Here is a 27,557-nt window from a genome sequence, read left to right as displayed (position 1 = left end):
AATACATTGATTATCTTGATATTAAATATATAGAGGAAAAAACTTGGTATTTTCAACCTCCCCATCAGTGCTCCTCTGCCTAACTATTTTCAATGGAAGTTGCTCTGGAAACTGGAGACTTTTCCTTCGTTTTGCTGTAGACTTCATCTTTAGGATAATGCTTTGTGACATACACAGAAGACGAGAACATGGGGTGCCAAGAAAGCTCTGGCGCAGAACAAAATTCCTTTGCATTATTAATAGATTTGGTGAAGACGGGACAGGAAGGGTCATGGAGGAAAGGAAATAGCAGAGTCAAATGCTGAGCCCTGGAGGGGAAGGCGGGAGGGGAAAGCGAGCAGCTGTGCAGAGGGAACAGTCTGTCTACTGGAGATCTGAGGGCAGAGCCACGCACTTGAACGTGCTAAGTCTGTCTTCCCTCTTTCCCGTGAAAGGACACCTGGCTCACAGAAGCTCTGGTGTGAACGGAGGTTTGCTTTGGGAGTCTTGAAAGGGACAAAGGCCAACCCACACAGGGGTTCCAAAGAGAGGCACATGCTTTTTATTAATAGAAATTTAGTGTCCTCTATTTTTATCTATAAATTTTGAACATTTGAGGAATACCGGTTTGAAGGAGCAACAGTATTTAACTTGTTCATAATATTCCCGCATCTCGATGTTGCCCTAATTGCCACCATCTTTCCCCACCCAGGGTAACAGGGTATCTGCATGCAGGTAGTATGCTACAGTATACACACTTTTGGAGAAGGTGTGGACTGGTACAAATGGCTTGGGCTTTGGGGTCATAAAAGTATGGGTATCTGCAAAGCATGATAAGCTTTTGACCTTGCTCTCCAAGACTCAGCTTCCTTAAAACCTATAAAGTGGGCTAAAGAATAGCATTCACTGAGTTGCTGTGAAGATTAAAAACAATCCATGAAAAACACTAGCACATTTTCCAGCAAGAAAACAAGGCTCAGAGAGGTTAAGGAGCATGCCCAAGGAACATGCTAATATAAGCAGTGAAGTGGTGAAATTAAGAAAATTACATGAATTTCAGTTCTGGGTTTCGGGCAGCGCCAGCCTGCAAGTCTGCACTTACATGACACGTCACACTCATCAGTGGGAATTTTAGCAATTCAAGATTAACTTCAATTTCTACTTAGGTTTTCCCTCAAGCTAGTTTGCGTCTATACCTTTCTTCCTCCCTAGTCCTCCAAGAAACTTCGACTTCAACTACTGTCTCTGTTTCTAAACCTTTCCTTTTGCCTAAAACCAGCATTAGCCACCTCACTCGCCCCCTAACTGTCTGAGGTCTCTAGAAGGAATGCCAGCTTTAAAGAACTGTAAGACACACAGTTACTAGAGAGACCTAGATTTGCGAAGAACTAAGATACTTCTTTTTAAAATCTTTTTATTCATTTAACTTTTTAAAGGGGGGAGGTAATTAGGCTTGTTTGTTTGTTTGTTTATTTAAATGGAGGTACTGGGGATTGAATCCAGGACCTCAAGAGTGCTAAGCAGGCACTCTCCCCCTGAGCTATACCCTCCCCTCAATAATCTTTTTTTCCCACTTAACACATGCTGGTTGTTTAAAACATAAGTTTCCAGAAGATTAATTCTATCATGCAAAGAAAAATCACTTAATTTTTTTTCCTTTTAGCTTAAGAGTATCTATTTTTTATAATAAAGGAACTCAAACTGTTTTACTTACTATTTTCTTCTCCATTATACTGCAAACCTTTCCCCGTTCTTAAATATTCTTCAGAAAAGTTATTTTTAGTGGCTGTGTAACATAGACATTAGGCTGTTCTACTGTCCTCTGTTGTTTTTTGGGTTTGGGTTGTTTCCCATTATTTCACTACTATAAATAAAGCTTCATCTGCACTGTTCTTATCATCAAACCAAAAATGCTGCTATCAATGATAAGACCAAAGAGTACACATTTGATAATCATTAGTTTAACTTCTAATCAGTGTTTGATAAATACTTGGTGCTTGAAAATATGAGTTAAAAAATTAACTTTGTTTCACAAAGCTCTCAGTAATGCTTTAAAAACATCTTTAACATTCATAAAGATCTGAAAATCTGCCACAAACTATATATTTCTACTATTTACTCTTTTGCAACTAAGCCTTTATTTTAAAAGGCAAGGCATTTCCTGTTTACAACTTTATGGAAGGAGGGCAAAACAGCTGTTTAAGGCTATAAAAGGCATTCTCTGAAGGACCTTCTGGAATACGTTATACTTTAAATGTTTTCATGTGTGTCAAAGAATACAAATGCTTATTCTTTTTCGGTTAATGGAGGTACTGGGGATTGAACCCAGGACCTCATGCATGCTAACCATACAGTCTACCACTGAGCTATATTCCCAACCCCCTACAAACACATTTATTTAAAAAAAGACTGAAGTACTATTGTTTTTTTGGATTAAAAAAAAATGAAAGTAAGGTTAAATGCAGAACATTCAAATTGTAGTTTTATTTCTTAATGTTTAGAAAAGATGATCATTTCCTCGGCAAGGAAATAATGACTCCTTATTTTCTCTGCATTGTTTGCTGGTATCTGTGTGAGGACTGGAGACAAGGGTCTCTTAGCTGGTAGCCTCCCATGCCTGCCCATCTCCTAGTTTTCCAGAACCTCACCGGAAGTTGGCTTTCTACCTCTGACCCAGGGAGGTCTTCTCCAAATATCCAGAAGGTCAGCTTCCCCCACCCTGACCTATCAGTTCTCTGAAAGTTGACGTGGCATAGGAACAGAGACGTAGAGAGAGGTTTTACCCTAGAAATCTCCCCTTCTTGGGTAAAAATGACTTTTCACGTGGTTTTAGGGACCTCTGACATCGGCAGGTTTCTCATAATATAAAACTACTGCATTATTTATTTAGGGGCTGTTATTTGGGAAACGCCACCCTGTAGGGGTCATTCTGGAAATGTGTGTGGGGAGGTTAACATCTTATTGATTGGAGGGAGTGGGGGATGAGAGATGCTCTACTGTCCTGCTGTTTGTAGGATGGTCCTGTGTACATAATTGTCTACATCTTGCATGGCTGGATTTCTTAATGTCCTGCTGGTCATTTATGCAGGTCAAAATTCTGTATGTAATTGCTTGAGCCTAGAATCTAACCATTTTACACATAAGCACAATATATATCCCTTACAATTTTAGTATAAACTTAATTTCCTAGGACAGCAGTTCCATGTCAAGTGGCAGGGGTGGGGGGAAGACCACACTTGGCTTATTCTGAATGTCACAAAGAGCTGGTCTTCACTTTGGAAAATGAACTTGTGGGCAGTTCCACCATCCACCTGACTGGGCTCACCTGAAACTCCGTCAGCGGGTATTCTGTGAAGAGGCCCAAATCTCGGGTGACTTCATCACACCCTCTTACCGTTGTGGGCCCATGTATTTTCATATTGAAATAGGCATTTTTTACTACAAATTAATTTCTTTTTATTTCTCTTTTCTATTTATAGAAGGGCTTTAGTCTTGTTATGAAGATACAGATGTAAGTAGGTTTTATTTCATGTAAATTTCCCTTCTGGATGGTACCAAACGTTATAAAAGGGGGGCATAGAATTTTGCAGCTCTTAGAACCATTCAGTGGTAATAAAAATGGTAAACAGACTTTGGACCACTCCTTCTGGACTCCAGGTGAGCTGAGCTGAGCCCAGGATATTGTGGGCAAATAGATGAGCATCTTCTCTGTTCTAAGAGCCAAGAGTCCCACGAACCCCACTGACCTCCAGCGTGATCCTGTTCTTCACCAGGAGCCCAATCTTAATGTCCATCAGGTTCAGGTCTTTCTCAAGCTGCTGATTGCCCCTGATCTTGGTCACCACCTCTTCCCTTAATCGTGCTACCTCCAGCTCCTCCTGGAAATCCAAGTCACTTTGGTCCAACAGGTGTACAAATTTGCGGATTACTGTTAATGGTGGGTTTTCGGAGCCAACTGCAAGGAAAGGAAAGGCATGCTTTAACTGGATATGTTTGAAATGATCATCAATAGGAAAGAAACCAGGTCTTTCAATAAAGCATCGCCAGAAAAATATAGCAATGGAAGTACCTGGTCTCCAGGGTGAATCATTGTGACTCATGTAAAATCTGGACAAGGAAACTGATCATATAAATAAATGCACGCCTCTGATAACGTCTGGCCTCACTATTTCCCCAGTATCTAACACTCGTTTATCAGCTCTCTCTTTCACTGCTCCCAGGACGCACGCACCGAGGAGATAGTTCTATCTGTCTGTGACTTATGGATGAGGAACCTGGGAAAGAATGCTAATGTGAGTTGTCTTGGCTCTGAGAGCTTGTGGCCGAGCCAGATAAGAGATTTCTGTTCTTGTTGCAGGAAGCAGAAAGTGTTTTTTCTCAGCTCAAAAACCTTGGGGAAGGAGCAGGAACTAGGTGAAAGGTGAATTAGAAAAGGTCAGTGAGGGGAGAACTATGAGGCCCAAGAGGAGCCAACGGAATGACCACTGGAACACATGTTCTACTTGGCAGAAATAAAGCACGTTTAGAAATTGAAACTAGGTCACTGTCCTTTCATCATGGACAAGGAAGGCACTCAAGAGCCAAGAGACCAGGCTCAGTGGCTGTAGAAGTGTATCCGTATCAATTCTACAAGGGCTTTCCCTAGTGCTTTCAACTCTAATGATGCTTTAATCCCCTGGCACTCTGACTTGGGGGGAAAATTTTTTTTAAGGTGTTTAGTGAGATCTACTCTGGGTAAACTCTAAAAATAAACTATCTGAACCTTCAGTGATGAATGATTAGATACAGTGATACAAAGATGACTTGAGAGAGCCCAGTCCAGTGGTGGTAACCTCAATAACCATCCTCTCCTTTACCTCGAAGGCCCTACTCAAGCTTCCTTTTACTTCCAGTTTGGCTCTGCGGTGTTCTGACTCTCCAGGAATAAAGAGTTCAGCTGACAACACAGACAATGAACAGCATGAAGCCAGCAGGAACAACCAAATCTAGAGTCATCGGTAGTACTGATGTGCCACTTCTGATGGTCTTTCTTGGCAGTGGTCAAGGAAAAGCCTTAGGAAGCTTCAGAGATTCAGTTCTGCCTCCAGGCTGCAGAATCTATGAGATAATAATACCTCATTTCCACTAGATTCCAAGTTATCTTGGGTCACACATGGACCATTTGTTTCCTGATCCATGGAGCATGTGTGAATTTATTTTCCTTCTACTTCAGCAAGGATATTGCTGGTGACATAACCACTTCAGAAACAGCCTAAGCCACACACCGTTCCTGTAGCTCATTCATGCAGCACAGCTGAGACCATCTCATCTGTGTCTAAAGTTCTCTCCCCTGCTCCTAAGGACTGTGTATCCTTTTATGTGCTAGTAGGCCTGGTAGAAACAAATTAATATTTTAGCTTTACTAATCATTCTGACTCCAATTTAGTCGTTCCTCTATCAACAGTCAGCTTTTTGACATCTTTGTGATACCTTCGCACCACTTTGTGGTCCTTTCATTTCAGGGAATTGCACGACTTTACAGTCAGCCCTTAAAAGCAGCCACGTTACAGCTCCAGCAACTTCCAAACCTGAATACGTTCAATGCCCTTCCAGAAGGAATGGGTGAAAATGGATGACGACAGACTAAGAAAAGTGATCTATTTTTCAGCTTAAATAAATGCCTTAGTTTTATGACTCCATGTCTTAGTTTTATGCTTAGTTTTCTCAGTTCAGCTTAAAGATGCTGAACTGAGAACGAGGTGAGAATTTACAGCTCGGTCACCACAAAGCCACCCTATTTGCTAAAGCCCAGAGCAGCTCTGATCAAACTTATTCACTAACATAGTTTCCATCTGCCTTTTACGTTTTAACAGGGAATCACCTAGATTTCTTAATTGGAATTTCTTTTATCTTTGTAACTAAATACATTTCTAAAAAAAGTAAGCGAGTGACAAGCATCACCACAGGTAACCACAAAAACACGCCTCCTGGAAGGAAATGAAAAGCAGCCCTGTGTTCATCCGGAAGATTTACCCTTAAATTACCTATTTTAGTAATGTTAGGGCTCAGAAAACAAACCCTCTATTCAGCCTCCTTGCAAAATATTGAAGACATCTGCACCTGACAGATGAAGCCCATCAATTCCAAAGTGGAGCCGCGTGGCCTTGAAAGACCAGTGACCTTTCCTCAGTTTGTGTGCTGAATTCTGGAATCTAGTGGAACGAGGTGTGTCCAGTGGATTCCACAGGCTCAAGGCAGAACCTGGCCTCTGAGGCTTCCTGAGACTTTTCTTTACCAAGTAGCAGGGAAGAGGTTTCCTGGGCCATACACTTCACCCTATAACTCAGACAGGGTTTAGAAAATAAAGGGTGTGGGCAGAACTACTTACGAGGCACTGTGCTAGGAATAGTACTAAACAGTTCTTATTTCTTCCAAGGAATAAAAATATGAAACAAGGCAGTCAGAGAGAACATAATGCCACTTTCATCACGAAAATACACAATGTGTGTGTGGTTTTTTTTTGCCCTCTCAAAACTAATCTTGAATGATCTAAATACGTTAAGAATTTGAGCAGTACTAATAAACCTATCAGCAAGCTCTGCTACACTTAATCTAGGACACACCCTTTATCACACATTCATGTGATAATTAGAATATTAAAAATCAAGCATATAAAGAATGATCTTCACTACGCAATAAAAAAAAAAAATAACAAACATATGCAGAGTTGGGACTGAAAAAGAGCACAAAATGTGAATGCTATTTCTGGGTGATTTTTCTTTTATTTTGCTGTTTTCAAACTTTCTATAAGTGGCATATACTAGTATTATAAGAAAGAAAAATTTAAAAACCATAGGTACTGTGAGAAGTCCAGAGTGAAATTACAGGAAGATGTCTGTAAGTTATCTTTACGAGATGAAATGATGTGCTTTTCCCCTTCTTACTCGTATTTCCAAATTTCTTATATGACTGTTTTATTCTTAAAACGAGAGGAAAAAATCATCGGCCACTAATACATTAAACAGTATTCAAATACATGTTTATTTTCTAGCTAACTCTTAGGGGTTAGATTCCTGAGTTTAGCTCAAATTTAATATAAAAATATCAGCATTTATGCTGACTCCATTTTTTTCTAATTGAGGTAGTCAATTTACAATGTTGTGTTAGTTTCAGGTGTATGACAAAGTGGTTTGGTTATATATATGTATGTGATATACATACTCTTTTTCAGATTCCTTTCCATTATAGGTTTATTACAAGATAGTTTCCTTTGCTATATAGTAGGACCTTGTTGGTCCATTTTATATATAGTAGTGTGTCTCTGTTAATCCCAAACTCCTAATTTATCCCCCTCCCAAGTCCATTCTTTTTGAAGAAGTCCTATCTACTCCACTTAGACAGAAAGGCCCATCTCCTGTCATCCCGTTGTGTACTGGTTCAGAACCTGAGGCCTGAGATGGTCAAAACCTATTGGAAATCATGGGCATCTTCTATCCTTGGAGCAGCCACTGAAGTGACTCAGATGGAGAGAACGTGTCCTTGCCGGGTTTATAAGGGCTACTTTGTTTCAGAATGCTCCCACTTACCCAGTGTTTTGTAGTCATCTCTAGCTTTGTTTGCTCTCAACAGAGACTGTATTTTCACAATTTCATTGCTCTGCAAAAGAATAAGACCAGTCATGACCTTCCAGAGTTCCATCTACTCCACTACTTTAAAATTTAGACCTATTGAAGAACAGACACTATTTAGAACTGACAGTATTTAGAAATGGCGTTTTCAATGTTTATTTTTGCATTCCCTTTGAAGAAAGGGTCAGATAAGTTAGCTAAAAGTATAACCAGGATTGCAAAGGGACTGTTTAAATAAAGACGTCTAAAAAGGGAACAGAATTTTACCACCAAACATAGATGGTCCAATCTATGTCCACATATCTGTTCTTTAAAGATCTTGAAAAAATTCCTCTTTTGGGCTTCTATTTAAATTACTCAGTTAGCAACAATAAAAACTTTATGAGCCAGTTTTGGAACAGCCTTCATTAGAATCTTTTCTCTTTGGCATCACTAGGCTCACACCACTTTTCCCTCATGCCTTTCCTATCCAGTCTTGGATGGTACAATCTCACTCTGAATATAAGTTATGAATAAAAAAATGCGAGAAGCCTCCAAAAATTACCGTATTGAGTTTTACAACCTGTACTTTCCTCCTAGTGTTCGATTCTACCATTTAAAAATCATTTGATGCTAACATTCAACAAAGTATTCATTTAGTTCATTCTCAGTCAGGAGAAAAATCCACACATGTGTCTCTTACATGATCTCTGAAATACTGCAGTCGTGAGAGGTAATTCTTTCGTGCTGTTACCATCCGGAACCAGGACTGAATCTAAAAACCAGTCACACAGAGAAATCAGAGCTAATTATCAAACAACTTTTAATATCACTTTATGCAGTCTTTCTAAAAAAAATAGCATTATTTTATTTGATTGAAAAAAGTAAAAATTAGCAGCCTACCTGAATAGTAAACATCTAACGCCCAATATTCATCTCCTACTTCTTTCCTTGCTTTTTCTCCTAGGGGTTCAGAACTTTTTACATGCAATGGTGGGGAAGGTAATATGGCTCTTTGTACCATTTTGCTTTAATCTTAATAAGTAGAAGCCAAGCAGGTAAAGCATTTTGCTAAGAGTTGCAATGGGTCAGGGATCAAACTAAACTAAGACCAGGGTTGCTCTCAACATCCCTTAAATGCACCCAATATTCTTCAGGTCTTTCCAGGAAAATATTTCAAGAGGTCTCATGAGGGACCAACTGTGACCCACAGTTTTCTGAGAGAAGAGGCATGTGTTTCATGGTGAGCACAGGACATCTTTTCATTCAGGAGCTAATAATGCACAATGGGGTCTAGACCATGTCATCTCGGTCTTCACAGTTTCAAGTCTTAATGAATCTCATCTATTCCCATCTCTCTTCAGCCCTCCTCTTCTTTCATCTGGATTTCCAAGTTGTTACAAGTTCACAGCTGTACAGTCCTTTGGATTTCGGCTCTGGGAGCGTGGGCACCACAGTGCCTGTTCTTTCTCTAAGCTCGGAGCAGCCCGCCTCAGGGGAAGCTGGGTCAGACGGCCCACCACCCACATACAGCCCCTAACTGTCTCCACCTCCTCTTGTCACCTGGTTTGCATTTGCCTTACAACTAAGGTTTGCACTGTTGAATTTGAGCATTCTAAATATTATTAGCGAATATGACAGGAGGAACATAAAATAAAGCTGGGTTTCCCCTAGATTTTAACTAATCAACTGGGACTTTTTAGAGAAAGGTCATTTATTATAAAGGACCAGAGATAATACATATGTTTTAATGGACTTGTTGAAAGATGATCAGTTAAGTGCGTAGTGGAGGTAAAACTCAAACCCAGGACTTGCTTCTGACTTCAAGGCTCATACAGAGTCTGTCTTCCAGAAGCAAAATGAAAATGAAGGGAAAAGTTTATGTCAAGCACTTGCTCAGGTAAGAAAGGGTGTTTACCTTCACGACAGAAGGAGTATTATCAATGAACATTTGTCGCCTGCGCATGTATGACGCCCGTTGTTTATGTCCTTTCCAAAAAGCCTGTGGAAAATAGAGTTATGGAATTACTTACGTGCAGCTGTTTGTTTTAGAAAGTGCAAGGACAGAGAGACACTGAGCTGGCACACTGTCGGGGACCCTCCCCTTCCAAATCTCATCACCTCTTGGGGGTGGACATTAAACTGGGCAGAACGCACTAGCTCACGGGTGAGGCTTCTCCCAAGTTGGGGAAAGGAATTACCAGGTGGAAGCCCAGTTTCTGGTTCAGAAGCTTAATTTTACCAAGGCCCTGGGTGATAAAGAAGTAATAATAAAATGGAATTGCCCTGAAACATACCAAGAGATGAGCAGGGTAATGATGGAACTGGGTAACAATATGCTTCAAAATAATGACTAATAAGTAAGTATCTTTACTCCACCAAGGGGCCCACTGTGAGCCCACCTAAAAATGAAGATGCTCTACTGACTTGTGACCCTCACAGGAGTGCTGTGATTGAGCTTTTATTATTTCATCTATTTTACATAAAATTTAATGATGCTTCATCCAACAGAGCTTTACTAGATTATCACCATTAAAGAGAGTACTGATAGGAAACATTTGGAAAACGTGGACACAAACTGATATCTTTAGAATGATCAAATCCATAGTTATGTTTATTCCAATTCACTTTTGAGAACTTTTTATTGAAACATAGCTTTGTAACTCACTCTAATCCCCTGATTTTGTCTTTCAAGTTAGAAAAGAAATGCAAGTTCTATGTTAAAAAGGACAAACATGAAATTTAGTTATTTTTATAAATTAAAAAATTATAAATTTCTTTTTATGTCTGCATCTATCAATCTGCCTCAATCCTTCTTCTTAAAAAAATCTGTGGAATTTTATTACCATTTGAAAAATTATACACTTTTTAGTAATGATTCAAAATAGTCAGGTTGGAATAAAAGTGATCAACTGAGCACTTGCTCCAGAGTTCCCCTCTCAATTTAAATCCCTAGAAATGACAAAAATGCTTTAAAAAAAACCCCTTAGTTTTGAGATAATTACAAACTCCCAGTAAGCTGCAAAAAAATAACACACTGAGTTCCATGTACCCTTCACCCAGCTTTCCCCAGTGAAAACATCTTAACGAATATGCTTCTAAAGCAATCCATCATAGTGCTGGAAAATCAGAAGGCGTATGGGCCCAAAACTATGAGGGATCCTGGAAGAGAGAAGGCAGGTTGAAAACCAGCTTAGATGGGGAGTGGGGTTTGGAAAAATTACAAACAAGTACAGCCTGTTTTTTGAGGGCATTTAGTAGCATCAAGGTGGAAATTATTTAGCCTTTCATCCAGTGTTTCTAATTTTCAACATATTTAGCCTAAGGAGATACAAGCACCTGTGTAGAAAAACAATATATAAGGATTTTTCTTGCAGCATTGTTTGTAATAACAAAAATGTGTAGAGAACAGAATATTTACAAATAGAGCAACAGTGATAAACTGAGATTGCACTCATACTGATGGCAATTTAACTAGTGCCGTATTTGTCCTGTTGGGTCTCGATGGCGATTCACGTGTTTCTGTGGCTGACACTGTTTTAAAGCACAGAGGTGCACATGTGCAAATAGTATTATACACCCCATTTCTCAATCCAAACTGAAAGGCAAACCAGGAATTAGGACTAACCCAGGTTCTCATTCCACTTTTTTGGAATTATCTCAATTCCAGAAACGCTATTAATCTCTATTAGCTGAGAGTCACAAAGACTCCAGACAAGTAGTCTGTCACAGTAACACACGATGCAATGCTGAAGCAGTTTTGCACTGGTAGAAAGAAGCCTCCCGTCTATTCTGTACTGTTTTCAATGTACTAAGGATTTAGGGCTCACCAACAGCCAATGGTACTTTCGTGAAGATTACACTTTATGTTCCATCTCTTTATCGATTATGTAGATTTTTCTGGAATCTACACATATTTTATTGTTACCTTTCCAAACTAAGGCAACTTGGCTGGGTTTAGGTTTTTGGTCTACAGAAGCAGAATATTACATGCTTATTTTATTTGTCAAAATTTAACATTCTTGTTAGAAACTAAGTTTTAATTCCATCAGGACTGGCTTTTCTTATTCTGAGCTAACAACTGAACTCCTGTGCAAGGCCCAGAGATTGCAGGCTCTTCTAATTAGAGGCTCTTTATTAATACCAATTATAGGTATAAAGTTGGGAGGAAGGAGCAATTGATAAAATGCAAAAGGAGACAAACTTCTAAACCATAAAGCCATTTAGAAGTAACATTTTATAGCTAATTACAGACAGAAGGCATTTACAAAAACATCAGTCTCTTGACTGGTATGAGAACCTGACAGAAAATTTATAATAGCCATCTTTTTGTTTTGTTTTTTGTTACCATAAATTACCGTTTTCTGTGTAATGCACCTACAACAAAGGAGAACTGGGGGAACATATCTCAAAATTACGAACGTTATTTATGACAAACCCACAGCCAACATAACACTCAGCAGTGAAAAGCTGAAAGCTTTCCCACTAAAATCTGGAACAAGACAAGGATGCTAATTCTCATCACTCCTATACGATATGGTATTGGAAGTCCTAGCCGCAGCAGTCAGACAAGAAAAAAGAAATAAAAGGGATCTAGGAAATGCGGCTTGCTAAACTGGTTGCTTTGCTTGAAAATTGGGCACCCAGGCTAGTAATATTCAAATTACTATCTTTTGAAGCACAAATTCTTCTATGATCTCTGTTAGCCAAGAAAACCCTAAGCATTTATCTCTTTTCCCTCTCTGCTTAAAGGTACAATCTCACGACCTGCAAGAGCAGTCAGCTACGCTGTGATGAAGAACTGTCACATAAAGTCACCCCTTCCTCCCAGCCCCAGACTACGCTGGGGCTCCCAGCAATATGCCCTTGCTTCAGAGAAGCGCGTTTCTTTTTCTTTGCCCAGATGCTTGTGGCACTCTTTAATTCGGAGTTCAATAATTTAGTAATTCCCAGGGCTAAGTTTGGGTGTTTATCACTACTATGTTTTTTCCTACCAAGTGGCATTTCAGCTTTCTTCAGTTCAAGAAGAAGAAAAAATACTGTAGCTAACTATTTTTTCCTATTTTGATTTTTCTGATCTCTTTCTGTGCCATACCAACCACCTCAAGGTTGGCTCCCCGCTACCTGCGCTCTGAGTCACCGTCTCTATCACCTCATCATTTCTAACACGTGTTGGGCACTTACTAATAGCTGCGTATTGGGCAAAGGCTGTTAGGTGAATTACCCCATTTAACCCCAACCACCCTGCAATAAAATAGGCATTATCATTTTCAGATGAGAAAATGTATTTTCAATCATCTATTCTTTTCCTTTGTTATCTGTGTGATTTTTCTCAAGTTCTCCATGTGTTTCAATTACTTTCGGTGTCTGTTCTGCATTCTGCAGTTACAAGTTCACTGACATTCTATGATGTCATTATTTCTCTTCCTCTCTTTAGCTGTCAGTCATCTTTTCATTTTATTGTGCTGTCTTGTTTCATTAAGTTCACGTGTCTTGTTAGATTTCTTAAAAGCACAAAGCAGTTTCAGTATAAAATTTTCTTCTGTCTTCTGGAATAAGAGTTTTTTTTTTTAATTTCTATTTTTTGGAGAGAGGAGGTAAGGGGTACTGGGGATTGAACCCCAGGACTTTGTGCATGCTAAGCATGTACTCTACCACTGAGCTATAGCCTCCCCTCCTGGAATGAGGGTATTATTAAGTGTTTACTTCATTTATATTTTATAACTTATATCCACTTTTTTGATATAAAATTTTCTTTTTTTGCTGAGATTTCTTTTCTGGCTTACTTCTTAAATGTAGGCCATTTTATCAGGGCCTTCTTACTGTTCAGAAGCAATCCGGCTATACAGATTCTCTTTGACATCCTTCCGTGTTTACTTGGGAAGCTTTTGAATTGTCCCCTAAGCACCTGAGACAGAGTATTGGTTGCTGATGACTATTTTCTATGGACCATATCCAATTTCTTGGGAGGAGACCGAGGGTGGGAACCTGGTGGAGCTGGGGTGTGGATGCCCTCAGCCTGGGAGCTTTCTCTCTGAATCTGCTAAGACTACTGTGTCTGGGGCTGGTCAGCCAGCTAAGAAGTTTGAGTTGTTCCATGGAGGGGAACAGCTGTGAAATCTTCAGATTTCATGTCATTCTCTTAATTCAGAGTGAGCCAGCCACTTTGGCAAAAACTGAGATTAGCCTGATTCCCTTCGGCTGATGGTCTTTCGGTTTTCTGGGTCAGCCCACATTCACCTTCAGGCTACAGCCTGCCTTTAGACCCCATGCCCTCCTTGTTAGAAACCTGTCAGAAGACTGGGAAAAAGAAGGCATCACAGGGTGACTTCAGAGTGCGATGGCTTCCTCTTCAATCCTGCTTCGTCCACGGAGGTGGGGGAAAAAGGCTCCATGTCACTGTTTCTGTCCTTACCCCAGCTCTCTTGTGACCTCAGCCCTGGGTCCTAATATCAGGCAGATTTTATGCTGGTGGGCCCTTCGGAGGATCCCAACTCTAACACCGCTCTGGGCAGACTGGAGAGCTTGAGGTTGGTCCACGTTGTGTCTCACTGGCTGACACTCTCCAGATTTTGTGCAAAAGTAGAGCCTTTGCATCAGGGTAGAAGACTATTTTTAGGATTTTGTTCACTTCCTGTGTGTTCTGCCTACCATCTATTTAAGGAAGGAATAAACTGGAAAACTTACTGGTTCACCTAGAAAAATCCTTTGACTGTCAGGTTTATAGAAGAAATTCCTTTTATAAAATTAATCATTCCTGCCTTATAACATTTTAAGCTCTGAGCAAATTTAGACACTTGAGCACCTATCATATGCAGGACACAAGAATACAAAAGTTTAAAAAACTCATTTTCTGCCCTGCACAAAATTAGTTAGGTGGGGAAGCAGGTAAGTACACCAATGGTCACAAAAGAGAAGCTCTTCAACTTAAAGACTTTCTATTTAGGAGATTTCATGGTTCCTGGCCAAAGCAGAAACCCATCGAATTCTGCTCATCAAACAGTATCTCTTTGGAAGCACAGAAAAGGACAAACACCTGGCCTTTTGCAAACCAACAACTGGTTGGTAGAGATGTTGGAAGGAAAACAGAAGAGAGACATCTACAGTTTGGCAAGTTCCCTTCCTGCCAACCGGAACATCTGGACAAGCCATGTAAGCTGCAGAACAACTCACAACAAAAAGGATGGGAATGAGGATGTCTCTTGCAGGCCTGAATGAAGAATGAGAGATTTTATAAGGGAGAAGGTACTCTTGGAGATGCTACATCTATTTCATTAACTCTTCTGTTCTTTAGAAACTCAGACACCCTTCAACATTGATTAAGTGCTAAAAAAACACAATTTGTAAAGCACCTGAGGTCAGAGAGTACATGACACAAGGATCTCAAGCTTTTTAGAGAAACATGATTTCAACTCTGATCTCAGATGTTCCTCCAGCTCCAGCTATTCACAGTGCCCTGAATACTTTCCAAAAGACCACAGGTAAAAAAAAAAATCATTTAGCATCTTGCCCATCTCACAGTCTTTACTTAAAGCAGACTTCAGGGGCACTGATTAAGGACAAAATCTGCAGTCAGATTTGTTTCTTAGAATGCTGGTAGCTGAATGTCCTATTATCAAATAATACAATTTCGGGGAACATGACAGTTTTCTGTAAAGAGTGGTAGGTGATTCACATACCTGTATTTTGACCACATGTTCCTCTTGTTCATACAAAAATGATTTCCTAGCTTCAAACTCTTTCCTAAGGAGGGGTCCTGAGCTTGTGGCTTGAAAGCGAAGAAGCGTATCTTCGGTTGCAGACCACATCTTCTCACGGATGTAATCTGTTGTGACTTCCTCAATAATGTCCTGGCAAGAGATATTTCTTATGTTACACTTCACACAACGGGCGAAAGGAGCGTATAGAACAGCTTCTGGAAATGTTATCTTTCAGGAAATGACATGGAGAGCTCATTCTGGCCTGCTGTACAAACAGATCTGACCAGAGCAGAGGGATGAATGGGCTTAGCTTCTTTCTAGCGACATGGTTTTGGAATCCTCTGAGCTCTGTGCTGAGATGGTTTGAGAATGCAATTGAATGGTCTCCGGATGTGGAAGCGGAGGGGATGGATAATGCTGGCAGGGACCAGGAGTGAGGAATGCGAAAGGGACAAGGATGGTTACAGTTAAGAATAGGCACCGCCTCCTCCCTGTCCCACAGTGCCCCTGAAGATCTCAGGCTTCTCTGCCCCCTTTCTTGCCGTGGACAGAGGAGGCAGACCCCTGCACCGAGTTGAGGAAAACTCAAATTTAGGGGAAAATAAAAGACTTGGAGCAGAAGAAAGGGGGTGGGAGAGGAAAGACAAGCGCTATTGTAGGCAGACAGGGAAACCTAGATGAAAGGGGGAAGAAAAAGGAAGAAAGGGGATTGTGAGACGTCTTCATGTAGATAATGAACTGGGTTTATTTTTACGTTCTGTGAGAGATGCAAGCAAAGACTGGACTCACTGCTATGGCTGATGCCTCTTATTTAGTGCGATTGGATTCAAAGGATGGGTAATTTAAACAATCGAAAGTGAAATCATATAAAAGATGCATAAATATCATTAAGAGAAGACATATGTACATTCTCAAAATCAGTAATTTTAGACTGTGTGGAATATATATGTATTTTTTTTTAACAGCATAGACTCTCCACTTTTTATTAATCCTGATCCTCCATTTCACAAAGTTATACCGAGGGCATCTTTAGATGTCACGTGAGCAATTTTTGGCTCTGAATTTTAACTCTTCAATGCTGCTTCTTCATAGTTTCAGAAATCTTTGCAACAACAGGATATGCTTTTTAAATATTGGCCATAATTTTATTTTTCAACAAAGAAGCACTAATAGTTCATTGCCACAATGCCACTTTCCTGTAAGATGTGGGAACTTTGAATCTGTGAAATTAGTTAATAAATATGTTTTTCACTATCTTCTTGTCATTCAGGATGTCTGTGGTATTGTCAGCCCCAAGCCACAGTTTTTCCTCCGAGTTTTAGCACTGGTGATTCTGTCTCTTTGATGCTGGTGACTTTGAATGGTTCTATAAGATCTACATTTGTGTGTTCTGTTTTTTTCAAAACAGAACTCAATTATTAGAAGTATCTTTTCTTTAAACACACTACAAAGCCTGGATCCATTTTCACATCTTCTGGGTACAACTTCTGGTCTCAAGTCCAAAGCAATCTAGGCGAACATTCCTTCAAGAGTATTTCTCCCTGGGAAGCATTATTCACTTTTAAAGGATCTACATATCTTTGTTGTAGGCTGAGGTGGGGAGAAAGAAATGACATTTTGAATATTGATAACCAAGGAATCAACACTAAGTGAGCTTTTGTGTCAGGGAAAACCTAAAGATTGATTTCTCAGGATAATCTGCTATTTAAATAAGCTGCAAAAGCTTTCCTCCCCTCTTTCTGTTTGGTGTTGCTACATTATATGGAAAACATTCTAGAAGTTAGTAACCAGGCAGCTGCCTCCAAATGTAGTTCCTCAAGACTTGACTCCATATCCAATCTTTAAGCAAATTAGTTCTTCCCATCAATTCCCTGATTCAAAAACAGAAGAGCAATCACACTTATCTTCATATAGTACACTTTTCCATCAAACACCAACCTCCTACCTCAATTTCTTTCCCCATGAGCCATGATTCTTTCGGCAAGTAGGATTCAGGTGCGACCCAGGAACCCTCTTTTGCATCGATGTTGTAGTAGTAATCATATTTCTCCCGCATGGTGAATTTGAGCCATGAACCTTCAGTAGACACTGAAGAAAAAATTTGTTCAATTCTAGAGAGGAACATTGATCTCTTTGACATTAATGTAGTTTCTTCAATATAAAATAACTGAATGAATATGTTTTTTACCAGGCATTCAGAGAGTCTAAGTTAAAATAATCAGAAATGACTCATTAAAATGGAATGAGTTCTATGTATTCAGTGGCATGTCTCTGCTAAGCCAAAGAAAAAGGAAGAGAGAGTCATGTCTAATGTTAGCTCTGGATCTCAAACTTTTCAGGATAGGAATCACAAATGGTCAACAAGAAGGAAAAGCAGACAAGGAATGGATATCCCAGGTAGATATGAACAGCACCACAAGTAGAAGAGAGCAATGAGGAAGAACCCTCTAGAAATACTAGTCTACTAGAAAATATACTGCATAGTCAAATTAGGATGATCACAAGTAATCATTTTATTTTTAATCACCAGTAGTTGTCATATTCACAAAGGCTTTCAGAAGAATGAACACCCTTTTTAAGGCAGCTCTCTCACTGGGAAGGAAAAAAGGCAAATAAAATGGTATTGGCTGTACACATTTGTGAGTATACTCCAAACGTCTGACTGGCACACCTTAAAAGAGTAAATTTTATACTTTTTCTCAATAAGAAAATCAACTGTATTTCCCTGTTAGCAAACAAAAACAAAAACAAAAACAAAAACAAAAACCAAAAAACAAAAAACAACCAACTCCAAAATGAAATTCAGAAAACAGTATTTACAATGGCATCAAAAACCATAAAACACTTAGGAAGAAATTCAACTAATGAAATGCAAGCTCTATACACTGAAAACTACAAAACATTGTTGACCGAGAATTAAAGAAGACCTAATTATAAGGAAAGACATGCCATGTACATGGATCAGAAGACTTAATACTGCGAGGTGGGGTAGAGCTCAGTGGTAGAGCTAAGATGGCAGTATGCCTCAAATTGAGCTAAAGATTCAACACAATCCTTAACAAAGTCCCAGCTGACTTAAAAAAAAAAAAGAATCTAAGGTATCTCTCTGGTTTCTGAATTGGGTATCTAGGGACAGTTTTACGCCACTGACAAAACAGGGCACACAGGAAGAAAAGGAGACAAATTTAGGGAAGAGAAGATAAACTAAGTTTCAGCCAGGATGGATTTGAAATCATGATGGGTTGTCTCTAGGAAGTCGCTCCCTGCATTAACACAGGTATGCAATTCTTTACTCATAACGGATGAGATGTGAGGGAGCAAACAGGGCCTTGAGGGTGACCAGATGCCAAGTAAGAGAGAATGGCCAGTAGCCTTGTTTGCGTACATTAACAGGAAATCTGCTGACTTGAGGGGTGGAATTCCCAAGTTAGAAATACATCAGACTAATTGAAAAATAAATACATAGGGTACTTTTGGACAAATTTCCAATTGAACCAAAAAAAGATTTTTTTCTTTCATTCCACTTCTAAGGCTCTATACCGTCAAAGCAGTTTCTTAAAGATGAAAAGTACTATGTAAATGACCTATGACACAAACACACATCAGCCTAGCAGTCAGGAGACACCTTGATCCCTGACACTAGGGCATAGCAAGTGCTCAATAAAAATCTGTTAAAGAAATGATGGATTGTCTCTGCCAAAAATTCATCCTTTTGGGTTTGTTATTTTCTCCCTCTGTCCAAAATCTCATAAATGTAAGTTTCTAAGTCTGAAAAAAAGGGGGGGGGATGCAGGAGTTTAAACTCATAATCTAAAAGATACTCTATAGAGCTAACATTTCATGATCTGCCATTGGATTGAGTACTTGCCAAGATTATTGAGCTAATCCCTAGGAGGCCAATTCATGGCACTTTATTTTGTATTTTCAAAATTATTCTTTACTCCTACTTAATATTTTACAATCATGTATCATTTGTTTCAAAAAGGATTGAGAGAAATATTAGTGTAAAAATCAGGGGAAGGGTATAGCTCAGTGATAGAGTGTGTGCTTAGCATGCCCAAGGTCCTGGGTTTAATTCCCAGTACCTCCACTGAAAAAAATTTAAAAATTAAAAAATCAGTTCTTATCACTGGAGGTATGGATCAACAGCAAGACCTACGGAAAGCACAGTGTTCTTTATTGTTGTATTTTCTCAAGTCTATGCCACCCACACAAAGCCACCAAGTGAATCATAGCTTTTAAAAACAAATAAAAGAGGCATCTAAAAAAATTTCCTTTGCTACAGAAGATAAAACATATTTCAGAAATGTTCATTTAAAAGCAATATTTGTCTTAAAATTAAGAAAATACAATGCCACAGAAACCATCATATTCAAAATTATATTTAGTTGGTGTTAAATGATGAAGGAGCTTACCACTTTCAGATTTTTGCTTTTTTGCCTTCACAAGGGCATCATAGTACCTGTCAGCACATTCAGGGATTATGTCATTTGGATTATCAACGGCAGGCTTCAAAACAGACAAAATATCACTTTGTTTTTCCTTCTCCAAAAACTGATTAACATCAACGACCAGTGTAACCCCTGGGTAACGAAAAAGAAATGTTTCTGTTTATGGTTATCTTGTGCTCACCCTAGAGGCATGCAAAGATATAAGTCAACCTTTTAGGAACGCACTGGTATTAAACCTGTTGACCCTTTGAGAGTATGTACTACATATGCCCGAGACAGTCACCAAGTGTTCAGGCTGTGGGAAAAATGTATTTCCTCAGAAGTATAGTTTATCCAAAATCGCATTATTTCCTGGTGACCCTTGTGTGGTATCAAGGCAGTAGGACTTGCCTACTACAGTGATCTGTGAAATGGGGTGGACACACACTGACAACAGATATGCAGCCCTTATGCAAGTCACTAATCAGTACTGGAAAACCAGCTTTACAAAGACATGTATTTATTTTAGAACAAGTGCAATGCTATCTAAGCCATGGAAATGCTGGCATTCTCTTGTATAGTGCTAGTATACTTTGCAAGATTGTCGTTAGCAACCCAAACGAATGTTCTAGAAAGACAACAGGCACAGCTGGTGGAACTGTGCAGTGGAGTCCAGAAACTTAATTCTGGAGCCAATTTAGACACAGAAAGCATGTTATCCTATTTCAGATCTCTGCGTCTCCTCATAAATAAAACCGCATTGGACTCTTGGTTGCCTGTGGTCAATTTTTTATTATCTACTTTTCCAGGTAAGAATATTCTGGCCCAACCAATGGAACCTACTGTCTACACAACCTGTAAATGTACTGAGTTCAAAAGGTAGAACAAAAAATGGAAGAAACCAGGTTAAAGTACTTTTGAGATGAAAAAAAATCTCGATGAAGAGAGATGGGTATTTTTCTTTCTTTTTTTTTTTCTTGAACAGACACGTCATACTCTACCATACAAATGCTAAATAGTATATTATTATCATCCAATTATGTTCACACATGCATAGAACTGTGAAGGCTGATGTGTTAAGTAAAAGAGAGTTTGACTTTCAACAGCCATGAGCCCAAGTCATGTAAATCTGGAGGATCACGTAAAGACTTTCCGTGGCCAACTCCAGGTGCTGCTGAACAAGTTACAGTGCTAAGTTCTTTCATTTATAGAAGTTACTAGGAATGAGTGAGCTGCCCCCCTTTTCCTCTTCTCCAGGAAAGCTTTGCAGAGTGAGAAAAATACAGTACTGACGTTTGAGAAGTCTGTGGTCTGAGAGAAGTGGAAGAACATGCAAACAACAAAGAATTCTCACATCGATTACATCTGATAGCTTCATCTAACCCAGTTAAATGCTATTTTCCTTAAAAGATGGGTATTATAAAAGCATGCGTTTCTTGCAAACGTATGTGTCAATGTGCAAGGAGTGGGTCCACGGGTTAATTTTCCAGATAGCTGAAGTTTACTCCTTTATGTACCAGCCTTCATCTTAATAGAATCATGTTCCAGGAAAATCTAAAGCCCTGGAAAGACCCCTAACAGAACAGTTTACATCCTACTCATCATTTTACCCACAGTCCCTGGTACGTAATAGGTGCTTAATGTTTGCTGAGAGCTGCCAGAAGAGTACTTCATGTCATGAAAATTAACTGTGCTCTAAGACAGTGAGTGATCATTTAAGGACTATGGAGGTGTTTGGGCTACTTGGCTCCTGCACTAAATGGTCTCAAATTCCTCTTTTTAGTTTTCCTCTAATGTCATTGTCAGCTACCAATTCTTGCTCCTGTTTGAGTGCCTGCATGGGGCAACCCAAACATCTAACTTCTTTGCTAAATCATAGCTTCTGATGGACTCTGAGTTGGGAAGAGACACAACCAACAGATTAGCCTTAGGCCTAAAACAAGAATAAAGGGGCTCAAAGCATCTGTCCAAGAGGTCTGCAATGAGCTGAGAAAACCAGTTCCGTGGACAGGCTTTGAGACATCTATTTTGATGGCTTTTCTGCTTAATCTATGGGTTGTGATTAAGTTCCAGACAATGGAGGATATCAGACAAATGATATCCAGAAAGTTTCTGCTAAGGAGCAAATTAAGAAACCTATCCCAAATCTCCTAAGAGGCCCTGCAAAATGTATGCTTTACATCTTAATCCACATACCAGCAGGGTTTCTCTAAGGCATGCATCCTCTAAAGAGGTGACATAAGCCCCAGTAGGGCAAAACCTGGTTCTCAGGAGGAGAGAGTAAAAAAATCTTTCTGCATATAAAAGCTCAGATCTACACATGGCACATAAACTGGTCCACGATATATCTGTGGTATTAAGATTTCATGGTGAAGATCAATTAGGGGAAAAAAAACCAAAAAGATTCCTCAGGGTGCAATAGTGAAAAATGGTTGAAAAACATTGCTCTAAGGAGTCAACTGTGGAGACAAACCTACTTTAAGAAAGTAAGATGCTTCAGTGAAAATGGACATTGGGCCAAAATGAAGGAGTCTTGAGTTACTCTGCCCTTCTAAATCTTGCCTCTAGTAAAATATATGAGCCAACACATTTTCTTTTATCAACTTATCTGGGAGTGGGTTTGATACTTGCAACATGTGACCAGAATCTGTTTTCAAGTCTTCATACAAAGGATGAAGAATGCTTTTAAAAGGAAGACTCAATTCCTTGTTGCAAAAACTGGAAGAGTCTCATCTCAGTTTAAGAATATAGGGTTTTACCTTTAGAGCATCTTTTTGTTGTTATATATCATAGAAGATAGTGTATCAACTCTTTCCAGGGAGAGGACAGAGGTAGAAGAAAGGATCTTTAATGCTCAAGTGTGGAGTACAAAATCACATATATTTGAAAAAATCTCTTATATTCATAGTAAATAGAACTGTGAGTCTCAACACAATCAACTTAACATTCACAGGCCAAATATGAAAAGAACACAGAATAAAAGGAATAAAATAACATCTAAACTGGTTTGAGCTCTAAGAGAAAAAGTTGTAAACATTTTAGGCTATTCAAGTGTCTATATAACAATCTAATTTCTTAAAAGAGTTTCTTCAAACTATGGCTGTCTTCAGTTTTACATATAAATTTAAATCTCTTGTGCACACAGCTCAATTTTACTTTATTTTTTCTTAAGGATTAGAATGTTACAACAGAAAGACTTCAAAAATCCTAAGGGTATAAAAAATCAGGTTGGAGAAATACACATATTTTTCCAGGCTAAGGAAATCAAAACCAGATGTTCCTCACAGATGCCTCCAACATTTAAAAGCACAGCTTTGGAGCAAGACTAGGCATCTCAACAGCATTCTATGACCTGATACAACAGGATCGATAATAATGACATCATGAATGGACAGGTTAATGAACTATGCTTTTAGGAATCTTGTTTTAATTTATGTAGGTTATTTCTACATGTAGGGTGTTAGCATATCCATCTTGAAGCTATTTTAGATTGCCCTGGGAAGTTTCTTATTATTCCTCTATGAAAACAGATGCTTAAAAAAAAAAAACCAGAACTATTTCAGCCAACGTGGGGATTCTGCCAATTGCTGAGTGTGTCTATTCCATTTATGGGTTCTGGACCTGGGGAAATAATCTTAGGGTGAGTTTGAGGACCCACTAGACCTATGGTGAGATGGATCTGAGCAACACCTCATTGATTGCCTGATCTTCATAAGCCCTCACTCTGACTGGTGGACCACAGCGAAGTTTTGGGTCTCCTGGAATTAGTGTCAGTTCAGAGCCAGTGCCCAGTAATCTCTGAAAAGTCAGATTATGTCCTTTCCCCCAAGCACAGTCACCAGAGTAAACAGTCACAGGTCTCTTTGGGGGAAGCCTGGGAGAAAGATGAAGAGTGTAAATGTTGGTCATGTAGCAGAGTCCTATCCCAGTGGGACTCAGCTCAGCGCTCTCTTCATTTAAGGGGTTCTGGGTCTGCAAACAGCTGAAGTCTGGGAATTGATGGAGGGGCCATGATTTTCTGTTCTTTATGATTCAAGATATACTTCTATTCACTTGACCTCAAACTCTTCTTCCATGTGTACAAATCAAGTAGCAATTTAGTAGACTATTTATTTCACTCCTAGGAAAATCAGGATCAATCAGCAAATTCCACAGGACTCTGTGAGTCAGATTATTCTGATAACTGCTTTGACTCTGCTGTCCATTACAGGAACCATACCCACTTGTCTTTGGTGATTAAGTGCTGCCACCTGCCCTCCACCAGCCTGCCCTACAGACTTTGGACTTGCTAGCCTCTCCACAATTGAATGAGTCAATTCCTTAAAATAAATCTTCACCTTTCTTTCTTCATATATATGTGTGTATAGATAGATACTACATATGGTCTATATTTTCCAGAGAAACAGAAAATACATATATATATATATATACACACATACATAAAGCTACATACGTAATTCCGGTTTTTTTTTTTAAGAGAAAAATATGTATGTAGTTCTTTTTCTCTGGAAAACTCTGACTATCATAATGGAAGGCATAGAGGAGAACACAGGCATTTATTAAGCAGAATAATCTAGTTTTCTAAGAATCAAGACAAAAAAAAACTTGATCAAATTATACATTAAGAGTTTGGAAATTATTTTTTGCTTTCTGGATTTTGTTCAGCAATCATCTTGATTTTGAGATCTCAGCAAAAATCTCAGATTTTTGAACTGCAAAAAGTAGTGAAACTAGTAAATCTAATTTTTGTATAAATACGCATTCAAAAACAAGGTCATAGTGTATAGCACAGGGAACAACATTCAATATCTTATGATAACATAAATTGAAAAATATGAAAAGGAATATATATATATATATTCATGTGTGTGTGTGTATAAAACTGAATCACTATGCTTTACATCAGAAACTAACACAAGATTGTAAACTGAATATACTTCAATAAAATTAAATAAATAAATAAAAAGCAAAATGGAAAAAATATGCATTCAAGAAGTAAAGTTGGTAAGAGGCTCCCTATCTTTTCAGAAGTTGAAAACTGCATACTTTTCAAAGGTTATGAATTCAAATAAATATTCAGACATAACCAGATACAAGCAAGGCAAGTTGGAGCACAGCCAGCAAGGGGGGCAGGGGCTTACATTGTTTTGCTTTGTCCTTGTCCTTGTTGGCCTCATTGACCGCATGTTGTATCTCATCCAGCCAAAGAATTTTAGAAGCACTTTGAGGGTCCTGAGAATATTGTCATGAAATAAGAGAAAAAATAGTGAATGATGACGAAACAAAATTGATAACTGCTTTTCAGCAGCCATTTTACTATAATTTTCCCAAAGTCTTATTAGCAACTACCAAGCACTGCCACATATAGAACAAGCTACTGATGAAACAGACTCCAAGTCGGACCACTTCTCCCTTCTCCAGCGCCACCCCATCAGTCCAGCCCACCAGCGTCTCTCACTAGACAGCTGCATCCAGCTCCTATTTCCTTTTGTTGCTTCCAAGTTTGCCTCCTACCATGGTGGTCCTCTAAGAGAACCAGGTGATCTCTTCAAGATGGACATCTCATCACATCACTCCTTGGCTTCAACTCCTTCAAAGGTTTTCCCCTAGAGTTGGAAGGAAACAACACTCCCTTCCCATGGACTGTGGGGATCCAATGATCTAGCCCTGTTGAGCCTTCTGCCTTTACCTCAGTCTTTTGCACTCCCTGTCCCAGACCTTCACACCAGCCTCCTTCAGATCAAAACATTCTACCCGAGCTGTGTGGCCGCTATTTTTTTTCTTTTGTCACCTCCTCCAAAAAAAGCCTTCCCTGCTACCCTGGTCAATCAAATACTCTCTCCCCCAACCACTCAGTAACTGTGGTTCCCAAGATGGCCCAGTGTTCCACAGAATACTTTCAACCTGTGGGAAACAATGCTACTTGACATGGATTAGACACTGGGACGAAAATAAAAACAAAAACATCTGAACAGAAACATGGTGATTACCCTCAAGGAGCTAACATTTTATTAGAAGAGACAGATGCATTAAAACATAATTATTATACAATGTGATCAGAGCAATATTAGTTGTAGATACATGATCTAGAAATAGCCAAGAAGGGATTAATTTATAGTTAGGGGTATTGAGTTGCAGGGGGAGAAAAGACTAGCTAAGGATAGCTTCAGAAAGGAAGTGATAGCAGCAATCAAAAGATACTGAATTATCTTTACTATTTTTGACTTTTGTGTTGATTCTGATAATCTTACTCCAAATGTGGTACTGGCATATAATGTAATTAAAAAGGACTTCCAGACAACTCCATTTCATATAAACTTGCCTCAGATTATAAGTAGAATTTTTTATCAGTAGAAATTCAGTATATTTAGAGAAGATGAAATAGTCCATTAAAAAAAGGAAACATTCACATATTTGTAGGAATAAGTGTTATGTACGATAGCCCAAAGCAAGACTATGATGAACAGAAGGTAGGTCACTGGAGCCCTGGAGAATCAGCTCCATCATTTAGCACTCAATATGGATGGGGGGCAGGAAGGAGAAACAGCACTCCCCAGCTTCCCCGGCAGGCTTCAACTTTATTTCCCTCAGAGCCTATCAGGAGATGGTATACAAAAAAGGCTCTGAAAATGAGATAAAATATCTTCCTGTAAACTCTGGGCTCACAGAGACCATTGGGGAAGGCTTGGCTCCTGCTTCCACAATCACCTCTAGCTAGATCTGCCACATGGGAACCACCAGCTGTTAGTACGATTCTCCATTTCTTGGGAGAATGAATACGGAAGGTTCAAAGAGGAAGCAAGATGGGAAACTGAAGACAAGAGGAGGAAAGAAGAGACAAGGGAGCAGGAAGTCTATTTCCTCTGTTCCTAAGCCAAAGAGAACCCAAACACTCCCCAAGGGACAGCCTAAAAATCACGCTCCACACAAGTTCATGTCTGTCTTTCTCAGTTTTTTTGAAGGGTATATACCAGATTCCTTCATAACTTATCACTGGAGAAGATGCACCCTATAAACTTTCACCCAGATGAGAAGAAAGTTACAATCCCACCTCAAAGCAGAAAGTATCCGTTTTGTAAGCCAAACCCAAGAGAGGCTTTGCAAATCAAATGAATTTAAGTCAAGAGTTTAAATCATGACTCACTGAGCTGAAGGTTGCTAGAGGTATACGCCAAACCAAGGGTAAAAATCAAGTCCTACCAGTGTGTAAGGTCCCCCTTTCAGTTGCTCTCTAAAAGCCTGGGAATAGTACATTTATGGGATGGCCACGGCTATACCGCCAGCTAAACATGAATTACAAACAGGCCAAGGCAACGAACTAGGCATTCTGTAAATCAAGTAAGAAATTCCTGAATTTAGATGATTCCTTGAAAATTTTAACTGAAAAAAGTACACTCTCTTCAGTATTTTGTGTTTTTTTGGGGTTACTATTTCTATAATAAAATAACATTCTATCTCAGTTTGTCCTACCATGTATTATTTGGCTGAAGTATTAAACAGTGACTTTTGATTGTGAAACTCTTGGTGTGATGAAATTTAATCAAGATGTGAAAAGTTCACACATCAATTCCTTCCAGCCTTATTCCTTATTCTTAAATCTTGTGAAATTTGCATTTTCTGATTCTTGCTGCATTTTATAGTCAACAGGCTATTGGGTGTTCTGGCTTAGTGTTTGTTTTGTTAATTACAGGAAAATTTGTTACAATGCAGTTTTTTAAACTACATTATTAAATTATATTCTCCAGAATATAACTACTTTTAAAAGCTTATATGCTACATGACAAAGTGAATGTGCTTACCATTACTGAGTTGTACACTTAATAATAGTTAACACAGTAAATTTTATGTTATATATATTTTGC

General features: G+C 39.0%; 1 protein-coding gene across 1 annotated transcript in view; it reads right to left on the bottom strand.

Annotated features, from left to right (window-relative positions):
* Positions 1–27,557, bottom strand: part of IQGAP2 (IQ motif containing GTPase activating protein 2) — a 264,022-nt gene that overhangs the window by 39,932 nt on the left and 196,533 nt on the right. Inside the window, exons 14-21 of the mRNA XM_006186715.3 lie at positions 24,837–24,927; positions 19,681–19,848; positions 17,211–17,353; positions 15,245–15,415; positions 9,484–9,567; positions 8,269–8,340; positions 7,545–7,614; positions 3,726–3,934 (exon numbers count right to left, since the gene is read on the bottom strand). Of these exons, the coding sequence (XP_006186777.2) occupies positions 3,726–3,934; positions 7,545–7,614; positions 8,269–8,340; positions 9,484–9,567; positions 15,245–15,415; positions 17,211–17,353; positions 19,681–19,848; positions 24,837–24,927 (1,008 nt within the window). The remainder of the gene's footprint in view (positions 1–3,725; positions 3,935–7,544; positions 7,615–8,268; positions 8,341–9,483; positions 9,568–15,244; positions 15,416–17,210; positions 17,354–19,680; positions 19,849–24,836; positions 24,928–27,557) is intronic.

This window comes from Camelus ferus, chromosome 3 (genome assembly GCF_009834535.1).
Source record: "Camelus ferus isolate YT-003-E chromosome 3, BCGSAC_Cfer_1.0, whole genome shotgun sequence".
Lineage (NCBI taxonomy): Eukaryota > Metazoa > Chordata > Mammalia > Artiodactyla > Camelidae > Camelus > Camelus ferus.
The sequence above is the reverse complement of the archived record's forward strand: the minus strand, read 5'-3'. Positions and strand labels throughout refer to the sequence as shown.